At 36.7% G+C, this 20905-nt stretch overlaps 2 protein-coding genes and 1 non-coding gene across 6 annotated transcripts; 1 reads left to right on the forward strand and 2 right to left on the reverse strand.

The window, feature by feature from the left end:
* Window positions 1–2324: 2324 nt before the first annotated feature.
* On the reverse strand, window positions 2325–2396 carry TRNAN-GUU (transfer RNA asparagine (anticodon GUU)). Its single transcript has one exon. It is a non-coding gene; the product is annotated as a tRNA-Asn (tRNA).
* Window positions 2397–3162: 766 nt separating this feature from the next.
* LOC104890504 (uncharacterized) lies at window positions 3163–8910 on the forward strand. 4 transcript variants are annotated; one of them, XM_010676013.4, is made up of 4 exons: window positions 3163–3351; window positions 7122–7606; window positions 8006–8237; window positions 8315–8910. In XM_010676013.4, exons 2-4 carry the CDS (start codon window positions 7136–7138, stop codon window positions 8788–8790), a joined length of 1179 nt encoding a protein of 392 aa, XP_010674315.2. In that variant the 5' UTR covers window positions 3163–3351; window positions 7122–7135; the 3' UTR covers window positions 8791–8910. The 4 variants fall into 4 exon arrangements, with proteins under 4 accessions (XP_010674315.2, XP_048499403.1, XP_048499404.1 ...); XM_048643446.2 differs by having other exon boundaries at window positions 3164–3351; window positions 6246–7606; XM_048643447.2 differs by having other exon boundaries at window positions 3164–3351; window positions 6250–7606.
* Window positions 8911–9438: 528 nt separating this feature from the next.
* Window positions 9439–19568, reverse strand: LOC104890503 (hypothetical protein). Its single transcript, XM_010676012.3, has 12 exons — window positions 19409–19568; window positions 17751–19195; window positions 17434–17441; window positions 16477–16649; window positions 15839–15899; window positions 15656–15754; window positions 13568–13662; window positions 12564–12677; window positions 11518–11585; window positions 11272–11382; window positions 10799–11033; window positions 9439–9788 (listed from the first exon to the last, which is right to left on the reverse strand). Exons 2-12 carry the CDS (start codon window positions 19046–19048, stop codon window positions 9678–9680), a joined length of 2373 nt encoding a protein of 790 aa, XP_010674314.2. The 5' UTR covers window positions 19049–19195; window positions 19409–19568; the 3' UTR covers window positions 9439–9677.
* Window positions 19569–20905: the final 1337 nt, after the last annotated feature.

Genomic DNA, 20905 nt, shown 5'->3' on the forward strand with positions numbered 1-20905 from the left:
TCGCTCCAAAATTACTTAAATTCGTCCGAGGTAGATTATTCTACCCCTTCTCTTTTTCCCACCTGCCACCACCCACCTCCTGAACTACCCACCCCGTGATTTAATTTTTTTTAATACTTGGCGATGTGGGGGAACGTTGGGCCAGACCATTCCTCCCATGACCCGAACGTTTCCCATCACCAAATTACAAAAAAATTTCGATTTCAAGCCACCAGGCGCCGGAATGTCGGCAGCTGGTTGTCTCTTGGTGGAAAAAGGGAGGTGGTGTGGGGTCACAGGGTTTCTCGAGGAGGAGAGAGAAAATAAGGACCAGAGATAGAGGTGGGCACCCAGCCCTTTGTCCGCTACGTGGGTCGCGGGCCTATCACGGTCAAGAATTTTTATTTCAAGCCCGCACCAGCACGAGCCCGCCTAGATGGCCCGCAGGCCGAATGCTCATTTCCTTTGTTTTTAGCCTAAAATTGTCAAAAATTCAAAGAACAACATAAAACACGGGTCAGGCCCGGAGGAGGCACGATCCCGGCCCGCGAATCTGGGTTGGGCCGTGGACAAAATCTAGAAATTTCAGGATTGGCCGACACGACCCGCCATTCACGTGCTGGGGCCGCCTCGACCAATGACCAGGTCTAGCTAGAGAAGTTGGGCCGCAGGGATTCACGTATTACGAGGAGAAGAGAATAATCATACTGCCCTTGATAATTAGAAAAAACATCCCCATCTGAACTATAATTATACGACTCCATAACAAAACACTAAAACAGAGAGGAAAACAAAAAAAAACTTTTTACAAAGAGAAAGAAAAAAATATATACACAGTTTAATTTCACCAACAATAAAAACTAAAAAAAAACTATACCGTCTCCCAGGCAACAGCGCCAAAATTTGATAGGTTGTCGTACACCCGTCAAAAATAATTCCTGCAAAACCTTCTAACAATGTAGTAGGGTAGGTAGGGTCGAATCCACAGAGAGATGTTCGTTTTATCTAGCTTATAAGGTATAGAGAAACTAAACAAATCACAGATATTTGAATTAAAGTTCTAAACTAATCAAACTACGAAAATCAAACTAAAAAGGATCTAGGGTAATGGTTCACCATGTTTATAACTATAATCTATCAAAATATCATCAATAGTTCAATCAATTAGATATCTAGAGCACAGGTTAATCCTTGGTCAGGCATTGACGAACGCTCTCAAATCAACATATGCTAGTACGGTCGCTCAACATAATCAGATTTGCTAATTGTAGGTAAGCCTCTAAAGAGTACTATCTCTCGATCTATGACTCGATATTAGCAATATTTAATCAGACAATTGATCAGATTGCAAGATTAACAATAAAACACTAATCAATTAGAGAAATCAATAACTAATCAAACCATGAATAAATATCAATCAAATCATATTATATAAACATGGATTCCCAAACCCTAGAAATAAAAACTAATCTATCATGAAATAAATAATGAAATCTAAATCTACAAAGAAAAACATAATCAAAGAAATCAAGGAAACAAACTAAAGAAACTCATGAATTAATGAAGAAGAATAAAAACTAGGGTTTACAACTAAAAACTAGAGAGAAAAAGAGGAGAAGAAACTAAAACTAAAAACCAAAAGAATAACGTGAAGGGGAGGAGAGAGAAAAAGAATGAAAAACTAATCTAAATAATATTCAATCACCTATTATGACTTGGAAAGTAATTTACAAGATAAGGAAAGTCTTAATTAAATCTTTAATAGGCGGATTAGTGATCCGCGCGCACGCGTGGCAGATTCCAGCAGAAACAGTGCAATCTTCCGAAAGACATAACTCATTGACTATAAGTCTCCTCAGGGCGTGCCACCTATCGTGGGAAAGCTCTTCAAGTCTAGTTTCCAAATATGCTGGAATTACTCGATTTTAAGGAGCACATCAAAAGTTATGATCAGAAGACTAGACATGACTCTTTTTCACATTTCTTCTAATGATTTTCCGCTTCGTTTTCGCTCAAACTCGTATTATGACATATCCATACGATCCTTATGCATTGTAGCTTCTTTCCAAGTGCTCGTAATCCTCAAGCTTAGCTAATCATACTCCAAATACGTCTTCAATGCCTGAAATTCATCAAAAACAAGAAAACATACCGAATAGGAGTAGAAAATCATAACTTAAGAACATAATGCAATAATGAACCTAAATATGAAATTAAATGCTCTAAAATGCAACTAAAAACTATATATAAATATGACTTATCAGGCTACCCACGTACCTACTCATAACGGTCAAAGCAAGCCCCTTCATTTCATTCTGAATTAAAAAATGAAGAATGAATCCAATCTCCCCAAGTAGGATTCGAACCTACGACCAATCAGCTAACAGCCGACCACTCTACCACTGAGCTACTGAGGAACAACGGGAGACTATTTTTTATCATTTTCATTCAATTCTATTCTATTTGAATTGGTTTAGAAACTTTTAGCTCAATTTTTTATTAGACTATTTTTTTGCTCTCGTGCCGGTGGTGGTTGAGGAGTGGTGCTGCGGTTGGGTGGTGATTTTGTTGAAGAAGGTGGATAATGGTGGGGAAATGATTGTTGTGCTGCGGTGGTTTGTATTTAAGAAAGTGGATGGTGGGAAAGGGTTGTTGTGTTGCGGTGGTTCTCACTGGTGGCAGGAGGTGGATGCTGGTGGAGTGAGGTGGCAGGAGATGGATGGTGGTGGGGGTGATGGTTTAAGGAAATAGAAAGAAAAAGATAAAATTAATTTCAACTTTTTTTAGACGATTTTAAGTAATTTTGAGACGACGAATAGAAGTTCAGGCATTCAAACATCATTATTATCAGTTTGTTGTTTTAGATAGGAACAACATTGATGTGCTCTCATATTACTTTTAGAAAATAAAAATAAATTAATAACTAGGAAAGTATGTTTCCAATCTTAAATGTAAGCCAAAATTTTCATACAGAACAAACGCAGAATGTAAATTAATTTTTTAATAAGATAAAGTTAATATGTCAATTTAACCTATAATCCTATATATCGAAGTAGGTCAAATTATACTAAATGATCTACCTCATTTAGTTAAATAGGTCAGATTACGGTTACAAAATTTGTAACCCATTATACTTAACTCGACACGAACCTGACCCAATCTAACATATCTCGGAACTCGGAAGTGCTCACTATAAGCCAAATATACAATTAGGGGCGCTTAAACCCTTATTCCCGTTTCCTGTTTATCCCTCTTTTCCCAAATTAGGATGAATTAATAATTGATTAAGCAGCCATTTATCTTCCCTGCGAAGTGCGAACTCTCTCTTCTGCTTACTGCTGCCTAAACTGCTATCTGATCACGCTTTTCTTGGTAATCTTTATTAACTCTCTCTCTCTCTCTCTTATCTGTGATATCGTTAATCTTCTTCTTTTACTCCTTCATATTGATTATATCTAATTCAAGATTCCCAGAATTATAATCTGCTAGTGCTTTGTTATATTGCAAAAATTATTAGTGGGTATTTCTTAGGATCATTTATCATTTTTACATGTAAGTTTTTGGGAATTGAAGATTTAGTTCTGTAATTCAGTGCGTCAAAGATGAAAATTGACAATGTATCTTGTTGGAGAACTTAAATTAGAGTGAAAATTTAGGGGGGAAACTTAACTTTCATGTATATTTTTTCAAATGGGTATTTTCTTGTTATTTATATTTTGGCTTGTGATTTCCCCCAAACTCTAAATTGTGGTACAATTTGGATACTATTGTTTTACATGGTATATTGTGTTCAAGAATCTGTTGTTTATATATGTAGCTTGATTTTAGTGCTTGTTGTGTAATTATAACATGAATCGAGGGGCGTTATGTTAGTATGGTAATTGTCATAACGTAAGTAGTGGAGGCCCATGATTTAACAGTTTGATAAAGGAGGTTGACAATGGTGAGTTTGCTGTCAAGTTCATTGAAAATACCTTGATGGTGGTCCTTGGATGGCTTAAGTGTCCTGATCAGGGTTTCAATTTCCACTTGTTGCTTTGATAAACTAGTAGTTTGTTGTCATTTTGCCTTTCGAATGTCTTCTTGTAGTGCTTCTTTGCCAGGGGGATTACAAATGTTGGATGTGAATGTTATTTTTTTGGGGGAATCTTACTGGCCTCACATATCTCCTAGAGTCAACAAATCCAACATATCATGTTAGGCTCTTTGTTGAAAGGATAAGGGTATCGCAACCCAAAGAGGCCCTAGTGAGGTTTCGTCCTATGACCTCAAGGACTTAAGAAGGAGCACTTACCATTGCGAAGTGCGAAGTACTAACTTTGTTGTATATTATGAATTTAGGGGTTAAAATATGTGCATCTCTGTACCATTGTTACCTAATACGCTATCCAATTCGCCTTTTGAATTCGCAATTCGCCCAAAATGAGCCAAAATAAACCAAAACCTACCATGATTCGCTTATCTCAATTCACAGTTCGCGGAGGGATTAGCGAATTAGGTAACACTGCTGTGTACTTATAATTTTGTGTACTATATAAATCATAGAAGACAAAAATAAAAAATTTTACTTTTATGAACCAAATATTCGAGGCAAAATTGAATCCTCATGCACCTTAATTGGCTTCGCTTGCATTTTTTGTTACTTTGTGATTCTATGTTACTGGGACTCACAAGTCACATACATATCATCCAGGGGTATGCGTCCAATGGTCCATCTTGGCTATTTCATTAAATTTTTTCAAGTTTTTGGCCAAAAATAAAGTGTCCATATCAATGTCGGAATGTCTAGGATTTGAAGGAGGTACTTCAGGTAATATGAAGAGTGTGGGTAACATAGTTGTTATTCATCTTGGGACCAAGGCAAGACTTGCGAGTAGAAGCAAGGTTGCAGATACTTTTACCGTTAACCATGTAAAATAAGTATTCACAAGAAAATCTTGGTTGTTTTGGAGGAGTTTAGAAAGTCGATGAGGGCTGAAGACCTATAAAAAAAATTTATTAACTGCCATGCTAACAGTTTGCGTACTACGTATCTGGGAGCTTTGATCTGCCTTTGGAATACAATGTAGTATAGATCAGCTTTAGGAAATGAAAGTGGAAACAGAAGTGTCGTGTGAGGTTTTTTGGGCTATAGGTGGGTTGGCGAGGAGCCTCCTCTCCTTGCGGCAGGTGCCCCGGGGTTCGGCCTTCCGGGCTATAACCCGAAACCAGGATCTGCTGTCTGCGGATGTTCTAATTAAGCCCCTCTCAGCAGCACATCATCACTTCTTGGCGCCCAAGTTAGGACTTGTTTCACTACAACGAGTCCAACTTGCCGGGGGGGGGGGTGGGTGCGTAGAAGCCTAGCTTCCAAGGAATGAATAAATGAATATGGTAGAGGAGTGAAAATAGCCGGCGACAAGATTGATTGGACACTAGTCCCTGTGAGAAATCAGAACATATTCGGTCAATGTACAAATGCAGAATTGAAGTTTTCTGCAGCGAGGAGTGATACTTTGAGATTTTGCAAAAGAATCAAAAGTCTTGGATCCTTGCCTGTTATCAAATACCTTGCATTGGGGATGATGTATTAAGGGGCTAATAGAAGAAAAAATAAAGAGACTGGAGGTGAATTGAAGTTGTTATAGATGGCAAGATGTATTGATTTTGTAAACTGTAAAGAGGGGGAACTATTAACCACATTGTGAGGGCAGTAGTGACCTGCCAGGTCCCTCTCATCCCTCTCCCCTTGAATAAGTTACATGTTCTTTTCTGGTAATACCCGAATTCATCTTCATTAGCCCCTTAAGGCCTTAACACATCCCCCCTACCCCTCAAACAAAAAATAATTTAAGTTGCCCTTAGCAATATACTGCTGTTTGATTGGCAATCGGTACAATGAAGTAGCTTATGGGGGCTTTAAAGATAGCTTATCATGCTGACTTTTCGTATATGGTATGCCGCTCTAGAAGCAAATTTCTAAGCTAGATTCTGTCTTGCTGAACTCACACTATCTCCTGTCTTCTTCTGTCTGCTCTCTCCCTCTTTCTGAGGTTTGGAACGGGCTGATGTAGGGGCAGGTAAAGAATCATTTTTCCTTTATGTAGCTGCTGAAAACACCGTTTTAGTGGCTATATAGTGGTCAACTTTAAAGTTCATTTTCTTTTGTCTTGGTACCTGCTTTCTTTTTAATTTGTATATTTTGACCTTAGGATACAATTTATTTGCTATAATATATGATGGTTATTTGAAATAATTGTGGACTTTATCCTTGTGATGGGGTGTAGACAGTTGTTGACGTGTGTAGGGCTTTAAGGATGTCTCTTCATCCTACTGCGCCAATAAACTCAGTGGATGAGGATGCATCATCTGGCTCTGGAGAGGAGATGAATATGGTTGATGGGCATAACAAGCGTCATTCTGCAGCCCCAACAAGTTCAGGACGTCAAAAAAGAAGTCGCAAGGCAACAGGTGATGCCATAGTTGACGCCATGCTAGAAATCGCAGCTGCTTCTAAAATGAGAGCTGCTGCGCTGATGAAGAACGAAGAACGATTTTCTATAAGCAAATGCATCAAAGTATTGGATGAAATGCAAGGGGTTGATCAGTGCCTCTATTTTCTTGCGTTGGACTTATTTGAGAATTCAAGTGCACGAGAGACTTTTATAGCTCTTAGAAGTGAGAGAAGATTAATGTGGTTGCAGGGAAAGTGCAAAATCATATCTGTGTTATAAAATTGATTACTTCTTTTCATATGCTCATATACAAATTATAGGGCCTATATGGTTTTGGGAATCCTCTTATAAGGAATAATTTTTATTTTACTAGGTGAGCTCTTTTGTCAATAGTGGAGTGAAATATGGAATCTCTGGTTGTCAAGTCCTGATCAAGGCCTTTTCTTTTTAGGGTTTTCTAAGTACTAACCTTTGACTTCTGCCTGAGAAAAAGTTTTTACATGAAGTCCAGTGATATGATTGAACTTCTGTCAGGGGTGTGTATGGAACATTGAATGTGAATACCTTTTTTCCTTTTATGGAAATGCTTTAAAGAGAGATGAAATTGTGTATATGAAGTATTGAAATGATAAATTGCTAGTTGGAGTAAGCTTCATTTCCCTTTTGTTACAAAATATCTATTTTGTTTCTGCTATGCAATGTCTTCAGATACGTCAGCAGGCATGGAGGACTTTGATATAGAACTGGATGAGATGGAACTAGTTGCTGCTGCTGTTGGATACTATTCTTATAATAATATAAATAAGCAGCCTCGCCATAGTCTTTCTTCTAATCGACCTAACTACATGACTGAATTAATGGAGGGGCCAGAACATGCATGTCGTGAAATGCTTAGGATGGATAGACATGTTTTCCACAAGTTATGTGGCATTTTCCGACAAAGAGGCATGCTTCGTGATACAGCTGGGGTGTCAATTGAAGAGCAACTGGGAATATTCTTGAATATTATTGGACATAATGAGCGTAATCGAGTTATACAAGACAGGTTTCAGCATTCCGGAGAGACCATCAGCCGGCATTTCAATAACGTTTTGAAGGCCATCAAGTCATTGTCCCGTGAGTTCCTACAAGCACCACCAGTCAACACACCCCTACATATCCTTGGTAGCAAACGACTCTTTCCATATTTCAAGGTACGTTTTTGACAATTACTAAACTTTGAACAGCCTTTTTTTTTTTAAAAGGTTGTAAATAACTTGTTATTGCTATCTCATGTCAGATTTCAGTAGATTTTTCTTTTGCCTAAAATGATATTATGATGTAAATATTGAATTTGTAGTCGTTGTGGTGATTTGGTCCAAAATTATTGTTTTGGCCTCATAAATATTTCATGAAGATCGGCAATAGGGAGCAAAAATAAATGTATATTGTTGAAAAGTTGTAGTTTACTTTTATTTGAAAATGTTGTAGTCACAAAGTGACCTATTGAAAAGGCTGACGAATTACCCTTTATGAAATATTGAAGTCTCAGTTCCTATAGAATTTAAGTGCATTTTCTGATGCTTCATTGAACCCTTCTATTTCCACCTCAGGATTGCATCGGGGTAATCGATGGCATGCACATTCCTGCAAATGTGCCCGCAAAAGATCAATCTCGATTCCGTAACAAGAAAGGTTCTCTGTCACAGAATGTTTTGGCGGCTTGCACTTTTGATCTGCAGTTTATATTTATATATCCAGGATGGGAAGGTTCTGCTTCAGATTCTCGTGTACTGAAAGCCGTTCTTGATGATCCAGATCAGAATTTTCCTCATATTGCTGAAGGTGGTTCTCTTATTTACTTGACTACTACTTGCTAACATTGCCCTTTACCTTATTTAACTGAAGAGTATTTACTGCAGGTAAATATTATCTTATTGATACAAGTTACTTGAATATGGAAGGATTCATTGCTCCATTTCAAGGAGTCCGGTACTCCATGCATGAATTCAAAGGTGCTAAATGTCTACCTAGAGATGTGCAAGAGCTCTTTAATCACCGGCATTCAACCCTAAGACATGCCATTTTGAGAACTTTTTATGTTTTGAAAGAAAGATTTCCTATTCTGAAACTTGCTCCTCAGTATGCATTTCAAGTTCAAAGAGATATTGTCATTGCTGCTTGTGTCGTTCATAATTTTATCCGACAAGAAGATTGCAATGATTGGCTATTTTCAAGTGTTGAAGAAAAGATACTGGAAGAAGAGGCTCCAGAATTTGATGATCTGCCTGATATGCAGTCAGGATCTCCTTCAAAGGAGCATATGGGTATGTTGCAACGAGACTCAATTGCAACTTCTATGTGGAATGATTTTTTAAATGAATGGAATGAATGGTGAAATATTACACTATTGATGTCAATGTGTCGTTAACCATCTATGTGTACATAAAACACGAATGTTTTAGTAATTTGCCCTAGTTACTGGCAGAAACTTGATATACAGATTATATAGATTTTATTCCCCCACCAAAAATGGCCAGCTCTTGCAGTTTGTCGAGATCTCAGTTCTTGCTTGAGCAGGACTGTCTCAGAAGATTTGATGAACATATTTTAACGTTGTTGATATTTTGGCCTACAAAAACAAGAAATAATGTCTTAACAAAATCGTTCCGTAATACAATAGATGCCGCTTAGGTGATTTGCGTCATTTTGCAGTTACTATATCTTCCCTCATAGAAGGAACATATGCACCAAAATGTGACAGTCAGTATATCTTGTACGACTCCCCTCACATCAAATAAGATCTCTCACAACATAATTCCATCAGACAAGGCGTTCCGTTCCTAACCAATTTTTTGCAACATTTTCGTCGTCCGTCGTTTCTTTGTATCAATCACTTCTGGTTAGAGCTAGGTATGTGCCATAGGGGGCAAGTCTTAGTATGGGCCAACGACAATTTGCTAGGCTTTTTTATTGTCACGAATCGTGCTCCAGTGTATGGTGCTGCCTTGAGTGAGTTGCAAATGCTAGAGATCGTTCAGCAGAATGTTGCAAACCATTTAGATTATTATTAGCCTCTTCGAGTATTAATATACTCAGAATGTTTATAGTGATACAAAACAAAAGATGCCATGGAAACTGGAACAATACAGATAATACTTTAAAGATCAACATAAAACTGGGGATTGGAGTTTCTCATTACATAAACTTAAATATATAACAGCCCCTATATATAATATTGACTACTTCAACCCCAGATTAACCCCAGATAAAAAGAGGAAGTGGTTAGTTTGGAGATAAAAAATGCACCCTTGCAAGCGGGTATTCTTTTCCGGAGACCCAGACACCGGTTTGAGACCACTGCACATCCTCCCAATCAAGATTTTCTTCTAATACCTGTTGTAGCAGCCAAAAGAAAAGGAGAGCATGTAACTGATAAGAAAGAAGTAAGAAAAGAAGGCAAGCCTTTAGCATGCACTGAACAATGAGTTCTCAAAAAAACGGGGTGTAGGCCCCTAATTTTCATGATGAAAAGTGATAACATGATACCTCTTCATGAACACTATACTTATTTGTGTTCTCAAAATTGTACCAATCAAAAATATTCTGACCCAATACCTAAACTGTACCAGAAATCAGATACCCTGACTTTGACCTATCCCATGAAATAAAAAATATGATCAAAATAATTAATCTAACATAATAAACTTAAAGAGGGAATGACCAAACCCTATACCAGATGAGACCACACCCAAATAAGATTTGATCCCAACCCTAATGATCCATTTGTCAACCCTGAATAATAGTGCAGTTATTTGTGTTTTCAAAGATGCAACTAGAGACAGTCGTCTAATCTTTGAAGTCCTAGGCGAAACAAACAACAATCTAAGAGGAAGCAAACTCTGTGAACAGATCACGATCTGAAGGTACACGAATAGACATATAAACAATTCTGAGACTATTTATGGAAGTTTTTGTATTTCCTGCAAGAACGAGTTGCTCTAAGCAGCAAGTGATGGGCCATTCCAGGTCACCTCAAGCATAGATCATGAAGTGAAATACACCAAAACTTGAGGTCAAGATGGAAGCTGAAAAGGAAAGAGCTTAATTTCACGCGTTCAGGCTTGGCCTGAATACAACCATGCGAAAAGGTCATCATCCAACTGAAGCAAGCATCCCATCTAAAAATTATAAGTGCTTCCCCTGTTTTCTAATAATGGCACAAGTTTTTAGGAACCCATTTGATGAGCAAAGAGATAAAGAGGTGGAAAAGGCATCTATGTCATATAGAGGTGGAAAGCCCTTTCCAAATAAACTAATGTTGAAACTAGTTACAAATAGAGGGACTGTATGATCACAAACTAGACACGCAAAAATGATATTTCTGAAATACAAGGGATAGGTACCTCGACATGTTCAACAGGCAGAGGAATCCCAATTGTTCGCATAAACTTCTGTGGAAGGGGCTTTTTACACCTCGACCACCGGAACATGTCTACAACCATGTTATCACCTTCGGCAGTATTTCTTTCACCGTTTGCAGATTGAACATGGTTCTGGGATTTATCCGACTCCGGTTCATGTGTCTGTGAGACAGATGAGGCTTTAACAATCTTCTCGCCTGTAAAGCAGAGCTCGTACCTGCACATGGAAAACCACAACAAGTAAAGAATGCAGCAACATTGGTTATTCTTTTACTCATTGCATGACAAAAAATATTGTCAACCAAATTATACAAACCGGCAACCGAAGAGGTAGGGCACTACGCCAGTTATGAGTTCATCAGAAGATTTAATGATGCCATGAAAATGATACAACTAAAAACCTGCGTTGACCAATAAGAATGCTCATAGAAGAACTAGTATTGACAACATATTACCTGCACAAATGAGTTTCTAAATAGAGAACTTCTCCCTTCTTCAGGCGTGCTGATGTATACAAGGGCTTCTTCAAGCCCTTATCAGCTACAATACTAATACTATATTTGATCCTGGAAAATGAACAAAAAGGACATCATAAATGACCCTGCTGACCAGTGAGGGGACACACACACACACACACACACACACACACACACACACACACACACACGACACCACTGTATTGTGAAGGTAAGATGGTTTACCAAGGTTCATTGCAGAGGTTGTATTGAATTGTGACTTCCCGTACAAACCTTTGCTGCCGCAATGCATTCTGAAATAGTAACTAATCAAAACAATAATACTCGACAAGATCAACAGATTAAGAGTTCTCAGATGTTCAGCCTATTCCTCAGACAAGAACAAAATAAGCCAGACGATCATCATATCATAATATCATGAATGAACATTTATGCATCACATAACGGTAACATGTCAATTAGAGAAAGCAGCCAACTGATCACATTGCCATGACAAGAACGATTTCATAGTGGATCATGAACAAAGATTGGATCAAAAGAAGTCTCATTATCTTTCTAATTCTGTAATTTATCCTATGATCACATACTACGTATATCAATTGAATAGTTGAACAGTGTGCTCAATAACCAGCCAACCAAACCTCAGCCCACTAGAAAGATTGTTCAGGTTAAGACTTGAGACCTTAAATGCCATAAATCTCATGATCAAATCCTTAGAATCCTTGTATATATATTAAGTGGTTGGTATTCAGCAATAACCATTACAATGCTTTAATCTACATCTTTGATCTACGTTAGTGTTTTTAAGGTTTTTGACCTCATAAATAATCATAAAAATGCAAGTAAACTATCCATAAATGTATTCTTGGGGGAAAAAGTGATAGCTAATTAGTGACTACCCACAATTTTTATACTATTTTAGATTTTATTAATATTTCCTTTTGTTTGTTATCATGGTTGGCATCGTAGTTATAATGGATTTTTGAACCTTCCGCAGACATAAACAAATCAATTTAACATGGAACATCTACAAAATATAATTGACTGAAACCTAAATCTATGATTGGAAATGCTTACATATGAAAAATGAGCAAATAATATAGGGTAAGAACAACAAATCTGTTTCACCATTTATAAAAGTAGAAAACTAAGGTAAGGGACAGATATATCATTGTGCTATGAAATGACAGTAAACGATTCTAATGCTGCAAAATCAAGTTTATTTGCATTTAATAAGATTATGCATGGAGAAAACACAAATTGGAAGTTACCGAGGCTGCAGCTCTAGTTGTCATTGAGCGCTCCACAGCAACCGGAGCCAAGGTAGGCTCAATTGTAGATGTATGCGTGAGGCAAGGTTCAAGATCAATGGTTCCACCGCCTTTCTGAAATAATATACAGTAAGTATATAACCATAAAACCCATTAAAGTAAATATAACTGAGACCAAGATCTTTATTTCTTTTCTTGTTTTTTGGACACATGGAGACCAAGATCTTACCAACCACAAGCCTGAAATTTAGACCAAGGGGATCTAATGTTTAAACTCTAAGTACAGATATTCAACTACTATAATAAATTCAATCCCTACCAATGTTCCTTCCTCCCTTGTTTCCATTGTACTATCCTAGATTCCTAGTACCCCTACTATGGAGACCAAACTTCGTTTCTCATCAAGGAAAGAACAGGCAAGATTGCAGCATACATTCTCACTGGATATTAAACTCATATTGACAATCTTTTAGCTGATATTTCATTTAGGAAATCTTTTGATTAAGAAAGATATCAACAGAATTCATTTAGTCAAGATAATTAACTAAAATAGATGATTTTGTGAAGAGATTAATAGAATCCATTTTCTAGTTATATTTTGACTTAAATAGAAAATCTTTAGCTGGAGTTTCGTCCACAACTACAAGATATCGATTTAGATGGAATCTAATTATCGAATAGGGAAATAAAAAATTGAATTCCTTTCAGACTAAAATTTCCAAATTAATTTTAATCCCTAATTTCCGTTTCAGAACCAAGTCTAATAATGTTAAAGATGCCTTTTTCTCTCCAAAAAAAAAAACATGTTAAAGATGCCTTTAAGTTTGCCGTGCTCCCATTCCACTTCTTAACACCACCCCCTTATACACTTTCTAAATGTGCAAAACCATGGTCAAAGTTCTTAATATGGAGGGAATTTGAAAATCCCAAACGGAAGAAACAAAGTGTAGAACTACTTGAAATTATGGGAACAGGAAATAAGAGGGATTGCAGCAAAATATCACCTTCATGATACAGCAACGTTCAACACGATAACTACAGCCAATTGCAGCTCCCCACGCACGAGATCGAACGTTGTTTCGCAAAGTAGACACATAACCTTCAGGAAATGGCAAGTTTACTTATCAAAGGACAATATAAAATACACAACTAAACAGAATAAGAATGGCTAGTTTAAGCTGATTAGGGCCAAACTGGGAAATAGATAGCCAATGTGTTTGATATCCCATTGACAAAGCATGCAAAAACTACCAAGAAACAAACTCCTTGGGCCTAATGAATAAAACAAGCAGCAAGCAGACTTTTTCTTGCACAAAATTGACAACGCTTTTAAACCTGCATGAGCATTTATCAGAACAACATATCTGCAGCAATTACCAATTTTCTGATGTTCGTACTAGTTAACTACTTCATGTTCAAGATATCTACATGCCTCATCTTTGTATCAAGACCGGAGGATGTTTCTCTGTTGTCCAGAATAGAAGGTCTTTCTCTATCTTAAGAGAGAAAAAGGGATTGGTTATTCTCAATGACTAGTATCATTGGAAGGGAGGACAAAGATTTGAGTTGAAATTGGAAGAAAAAGGCAGATATGACAGACAAGGATGCGGAGAAAGTGAAAGAAGGTATGAGACACTGTAAGTTACAACTCAAAACCCGCAGCATTATTAAACCAAGTGTATCCAGCAGGCATATGTCAGCCAAACTTCAAACTTCCAACCATGTATTCTGTGGTCAAAAACTCTGCTGCATGTCACTCTTGTTTAGTAACTGAAGTGATATTGAGAAAATATTCAATTAAAATCAACTTATGCCCATGCATGCTTGACACCTTTGCACGTGAAGCAACATTTCCCACAACAAGAAGATTATAACACTACTTTTTAACAAAATTGTACAATAAAAAATAGGTGTATTCTATGACATGAATCGTCTGACTTAACACTTGATAAAAGTAAGCAGAAATTTCACAAACAACATGCTAATGAGCCTTTAGTACAAAATATACCGCACAAGTCATAACACTACTTCTGTTCGGATTTCGAGCAACACCAAGGAAAAGTAAAGAAGAACTGCAAGAAACTAGTGAAAAGTAGCATGTTTGTGAGCCAAGTTTCTCCAGCACTGATAATCTTGTACCACATAACATCATGTGTATAGAAACAACAAATTTGTACCTGTAAATGTTTGATAAGTATAATTGTGTGAAACCGGAGAAATTTACTCCATTAAAATTTGTAGTCCTTGGTTTGCAGGATTATAGCTGGAAACTTTTAGAAATATTCAAAAATGAGATACTCTCTTCATCCCTTTATTTTGTTCATAGTTTCCTTTTTGGACAATCCCATAAATATTCCCAACTTCTAACTTGAAATAAAGACAATTTAGTTAATACTTTTACTCTTCATCACATCAACTTTTTTGCTCTCTCCACCCAAACACTTTCTCCCTATATCTACTCCCAAAGAGTTTGAATCTACTATTATTACTACTCTTGACTTCCGTGCCAAACCCACATGTGAGCAAATTAAGGGTTAGAAGATATTAGAGATGTTTAGAGACTTAGATGATTGCCCTTAGAAGTGAAGGTAAATTACAAAAGCATCAAGATAACTGATCTCAATAGTTCTCCAGTGATCTAACCTTTCCTAGTTCTACCTCCAAATAGTAAAGGAACCTACAAGTAAAGAAGGCAATATATATTCAATTTCAGCACAAGCATGATGAACCTTTAGTTCCAAAGCATTTTTTAGGTAGAAATTAATCACATACATTTATGCAACTAATCTACATCAGTCTGGTGGAAAGTGAAACTCTAATGAAACTATAAAGCGAGGGCATAGCTCTCCTCAATCCCAAGTCAAAGGTCTGACCTGATTTACACCACCACACATGTATTTCAACCAATAATTATCCCATACAGAATGTTAAGCATACATTTCGCAAATTAAATAACCAGGTGAAGCCACCAGACATATATGGAAGACAATTTCCAACAAAGTATAATTCTGGTCCTTCGCAAAATGGCAATATGAGAATATTTTTAAATATGTGAAATATAGAATTACAAGTTTAAGTGTCTCTTGACTTACTATCTTGTGGAGGTAGAACCCGTACAGTTGCACGTAACTCTTGAATAGCTGCTGGAGGGGGAGATGCTGTGGGCCGACAATAACCTGTGTGCATGAGAACTAGAAGGCAATGTTTCCATGTTACATGTCTACTTAAAATGTAGAAACATCTTGAAGCTTCATTAATATTAATAAAGCACATACCGGCAACAAGATCTGAGTCATCAGTATATATATCTGTTCCCCAAAGCTGTCCACCCCTTACCTGTTCAAAAGCATGTTTATGAGCACATATCGCTAGAAAAAGAAATTTTGGGTTCCCAGCATAACATATTCTCAAAAAATAAAGAGAATACTATAGTTTACAAACAATAATAAGTTAGTAGGCACCTTTCCAATTTGATAAAGGATATTTATGTTAAGGGCAATTAAGCAAATCATTCGACAGCTTGAACGAATCCAGAGAAATATGTTATCATCGAGAGCATTACTAACCAAATATGCCAGCTGATATTTCCATACTATGACACACTGATCAGCAAGGATATTTGGTTAGTAATGCTCATTCAAAATAACATACTATGACACACTTATCTGCCCATTCAAAATTTACATACTCAATTAACAATCAGAAAAATAAGTTTAGGAATTACAAGAAAGCATTATGTTCCAAATGCAGCAAGATAGGATCATTATATAAATCAGATAGTAATTAGTTCATTCCTAATATTTCCATCACAAAAGCCAGTAAGATTTAACTCATTAATCCAGATATTAAAATGAAGAGCGAACACTAGATCCTTGTAAATACTTAAGTAAACAAAAATTCGGCACAAACTTACTTGACGGTTTGTTGCAGTGACATGTTCAGCAGGAAGCCTGATTTCCAGAGTAGGGCCATTACATAAATTATCGCTATTTTTATCAGCCTGAGATGATTCATATTCTTTCCACAATTTTGTCAATTCTTGCATGCATTCACCAACTCTGTAAATAGTTGAGACCTCGGGTTTACCTGCGAGAGAAAGTTCAGAGGCTATATGGGAATGAAGATCAAAGGCAACATAATTTTATAAATCCAAACATGATAATCTTGAACCAAAAAAAAATACATCATCTGTGTCAGGCAATGTGATATAATGGACACAGAATAAAGACTAATGTTTAAGTGTTCAGTGGATATTGGCCAAACGAATTGAAAAGATGTCAAGCAATATTTATGCTGTTAGAACCAAGAAGAGACTGCCTGCAACTATGCTAGTACTATTTCTCAAATTTTACCTTTCCAGTAGTTCTATTTTGGGGGAAAAAAGTTCACATATTTTACATTACAGCTATGTCATTAAGGAAACTCAATCAGACCATAAGAAGACAACATATAGGCGATATTGCCCAAAAGGCCAAAAGTTAATCGCTTTCTATGCCACCATAGACTCATCACATTAAAATTTTCTATGTAACAAATCAGCAGCAAATGTAATGATGACAGATTGACACTGATGAACAAGTACATCCCTAATCCCTTGGCTATGATGAGATGTCCTAGGAAGACCCAAATTGCATGAATTATAAGTATGTCCAATTTGTAAAAACACCTATCATAAGCTAACCAGAGAGATCCCACCAACAGCAGGAATGCAAATTTCAGTCAACATTTGCACATAAATATTAGCCACTCAAAGGCAAAAAAAAGGGGGAAAGAGGGCACCAAGAAACAGCATGGCATGGCATATGCTAAAGTGACTGGCAGAGAAAAGAGGCTCTCATCATCCAAATTTAACAGCAACAAATTAGCATACCTTGAGACCTGCAGAGAAAGCATAGGAGGGTCAGCATTATTGTAAGACCACTAAGTCAAGTTGGCCTGACATCACAATATAATCGCACCAAATTTATAAATTTGATCAATCATACTACATTTTTATACCAGATCAATCATACTAAAGTACTAAACTAGTAAACTACCAAAAAAAAACTAAAAACAACAACCCTTAAGTCACATTTCACAAAACCAATCGCACAGCATCTATATCAAGCATAACACCAGTAGAGCAATTGAAACCTATACTAACAAGCTAAGAGATAAATGCATACACAAATAAAGGACAGGACTTACCCTTCTCCATCTTGACCACGAGACTTTAAGTGTCCATCACGATTAGCAACTTGGGGGCTTCCTCTCGGACGAAGCATCCTCTTCCGCTGCTGCACCCCGTAACTAAAGGCATCTCTTTCCCTGTCCATAGCACCATCAACATCAGCACCTCCTTCAACCAGCTCTTTATCGTTGCCCCTACTTCGCTTCTCAGGCCTTTCTCCTTCTAAGTCACCATCTCTCTCTTTCCTCCTCTCTTTAGCTTCTCTTTCCATGTTTCTCCAAGATTCAGTTGGTTTCTTCTGTTCCAAAGCAAAATTTTCTGGTACAGATGGTTTATCTACTATCTCTTTCTCATTTTGATGAGCCTCTTTCTCCCCACCAATCCGACCTTCCCTGTCAACATGATCTTTTTCTCTTTCTTTGGGTCTTTCCTTCTCTTTCAGGGTATCTTTTCTCTCCTTCCCCCACTGCTCAGATTCTCTCTCTTCTCTTATTACTTCCTTGAAATCATTATTACTACTACCACCAACTTGTGGATTACTCTTATGATCATTCCTGTCCTTGTCACTATCTGGCCAATCGTGGTGCTTCCCTTCTTTCCGCTTCCTCTCCTTGTCCTTGTACTTCTCGTCACTTTTAAGATCAACTCTATTCTCTCCTACAGCCTCATTCGTTTCTGTGCGAAGGAAAGGCACAGAAACATCCCTTGTAGAGTCATATTTGGGACGCATTTGAGAAGCATTCATCCAAAAGCTAGTCATTCCACCACCACCTGGAACATCAGGATGTTTTTTCCCTCTATGTTGCTCTTTCCAATTGGGATGACTCCCTGCCACTCCATAAACATCCTTTTCCACTTTTACTTCACTCTTCGAATCATTACGACCCTCTCTTTCATATTTCCCTTCTTTACTCTCATCCAACCTACTCTCCTTTTCAGCCTTGACTACATGATGATGCACCTCTCTCTGATCAACTTTCATATCTCTATTACTCTCCACACCCTTGTTTTCTCTAATATCCTTGGGATCCCTTGATTCTGTCCTAACTTCAGGACCCACAACAGGATGGCTAACCTGTGGCGAATCAGTCATAGAAGACGCCATTTTATACATCGAATGCAAAGGGGATCTTCTTTCCCCATCACGGGACTCCGGACGGGGTATCAACCCAGGTCTAGACTCTTGAACTGTCCCAAAACTAACCCTTGGAAAGCCAGTATTCTCCTCCTCCTCACCCCCAAAGCCCGGGCGCATCGAGGAAGACGACGAATGAACACCTTCCTCGTGTCCCCCCCTTTTTGGAGCAGCACTCATCTGCTTATTCAACCCCTCCAATTCTCCCCTCACTCACTCAGCTTTCACCAACACGAAAATTCCCCAATTAAATGACAATAAAAATTCCAACTTAACCAATCTTCAAAAAAAAATTCCAACTTTACCAATAAAAATTCTAACACACGCCTGAAATTAAATCCAACAACAGCATATCTCAATCAAATAACCAAAAATGAAGCGAAGTTTCAAAATTAAGGTAAAAGTTGCGGAAAAAGCCTAATTAAATGTAAATTGAATCATTTAATGAAACTGTAAATGTTAACATAATACAATGAATCGATGAACTAAACAGAATGCTAAAAGGATGAGCAATTCATATATGAAATGAGTAGAAATTACCTGTTAAGCAGAAACCCTAGATTTGATTAATACCGAATGAATTGTTTGCTGAAAGTTTTGAGAAGTTGAGCTTTCGCTTGTTTCTCTTTCTCTTACTACGACGTAATTTAGGGAGCATATATGATGTATTTATAATTTGTTAAAAGATAATATTGGGTAGTTATAAGGTATTTTAAGATGGAATATAAAGGTTAGGAATTCAATGGTATTGGTAGGATGAAGTGCTATGTTGTTTACTTCATGGTAAGTTTCAAATTTTAACACAAAAAGTTTGTTGTTCCACTAGTTTAATTGAAAATTCTTTTTTCTCTTTTACTCCCTCCGTTTAGTTTTAATCTACAACCTTACACTTTTTACGCATGTCAATGTAAAAATTTTGAGGATATATATCTTTAGTTTTGTATTTGTAAAAATTTTAAAAAAATACATCAATAAAATACATGTTATGATGAATCTAACAAGATCTCACATGACTATATCTTCATCCGCGTATAAATCACAAATGATGGTCAAAGTGAAATTTGTGAATAATGTAAAATGTCAAAGTGTGTAGATTAAAATGAAATGGAGGGAGTAATACTTTGTCCAAATTATTAAAGAATAAAGAAAATAAACTAATTGAAAACTTAATTGAGAGGTCCAACATAAAACGAAATAAAATTTACCAGTATAACTTGGAAGAAAAAAATATAATAAGGATATAACCAAGAATGCACGGAAATACATGTGTAAAAAAAAAAAGCCCCTAAAAATGTATTTTTTAACCCATTGTGTATGATTTAAAGATTTTTTTTCTCGTGTTAGATTTCATCTAGATCCTTAAATCTCAATCTTAACACTTAACCCATGCTTTACAATTTATGTGGTTGTATTTTATGTTTGAACTTATAACTCCTCTATTTTTTCAGATGTTCCATACAATTTTTTAAAATAGGGAAAATATATGATGGGCCATGGCTCCATCTTTTTTTTTCATAATAAAATTTGGGAACATTTCACAATCTTTTTATAGAAAATATTGACACTATAAGTCCTAACTATTATCAGTCTACTTTAAAAGGTCGTCTTAACTTTTGATTATCTCTAAACAATCCCACATTTAGGAGTTATCCTTCAACTCAAGACTTGCTCAATCGGTTACCAATGATGCATTAAACTCTTTATTGGCTTTAATTAATTAATAAAGGATTATTCGATGAGTTTCATGTGCTTTATTTAATTGATTTAGCAAGTTAATTAAGTTGAAGGATAGTTTTGGAAATAGAACCCTACAAGCTAGATTGCTAAAGACAATTGAGAGTTGAGAGTTGAGAGTTGAGACCTTTGAAAGGAAATTGGCCATATTTAGAACAAATAGTGTCGATTTTTTCTTTAAAGTTATACGACATCTACAACAGATTCAAAGCTAACAGATACATAACAAGTTTGATCAAATAAAATTCTAAACTATCAAAATCACAAAAGTTGTATATAAGATCCAATGCTATGTCACATTGT

The sequence above is a fragment of the Beta vulgaris genome, chromosome 4 (genome assembly GCF_026745355.1).
Source record: "Beta vulgaris subsp. vulgaris cultivar EL10 chromosome 4, EL10.2, whole genome shotgun sequence".
Taxonomy (NCBI): Eukaryota; Viridiplantae; Streptophyta; class Magnoliopsida; order Caryophyllales; family Amaranthaceae; genus Beta; species Beta vulgaris.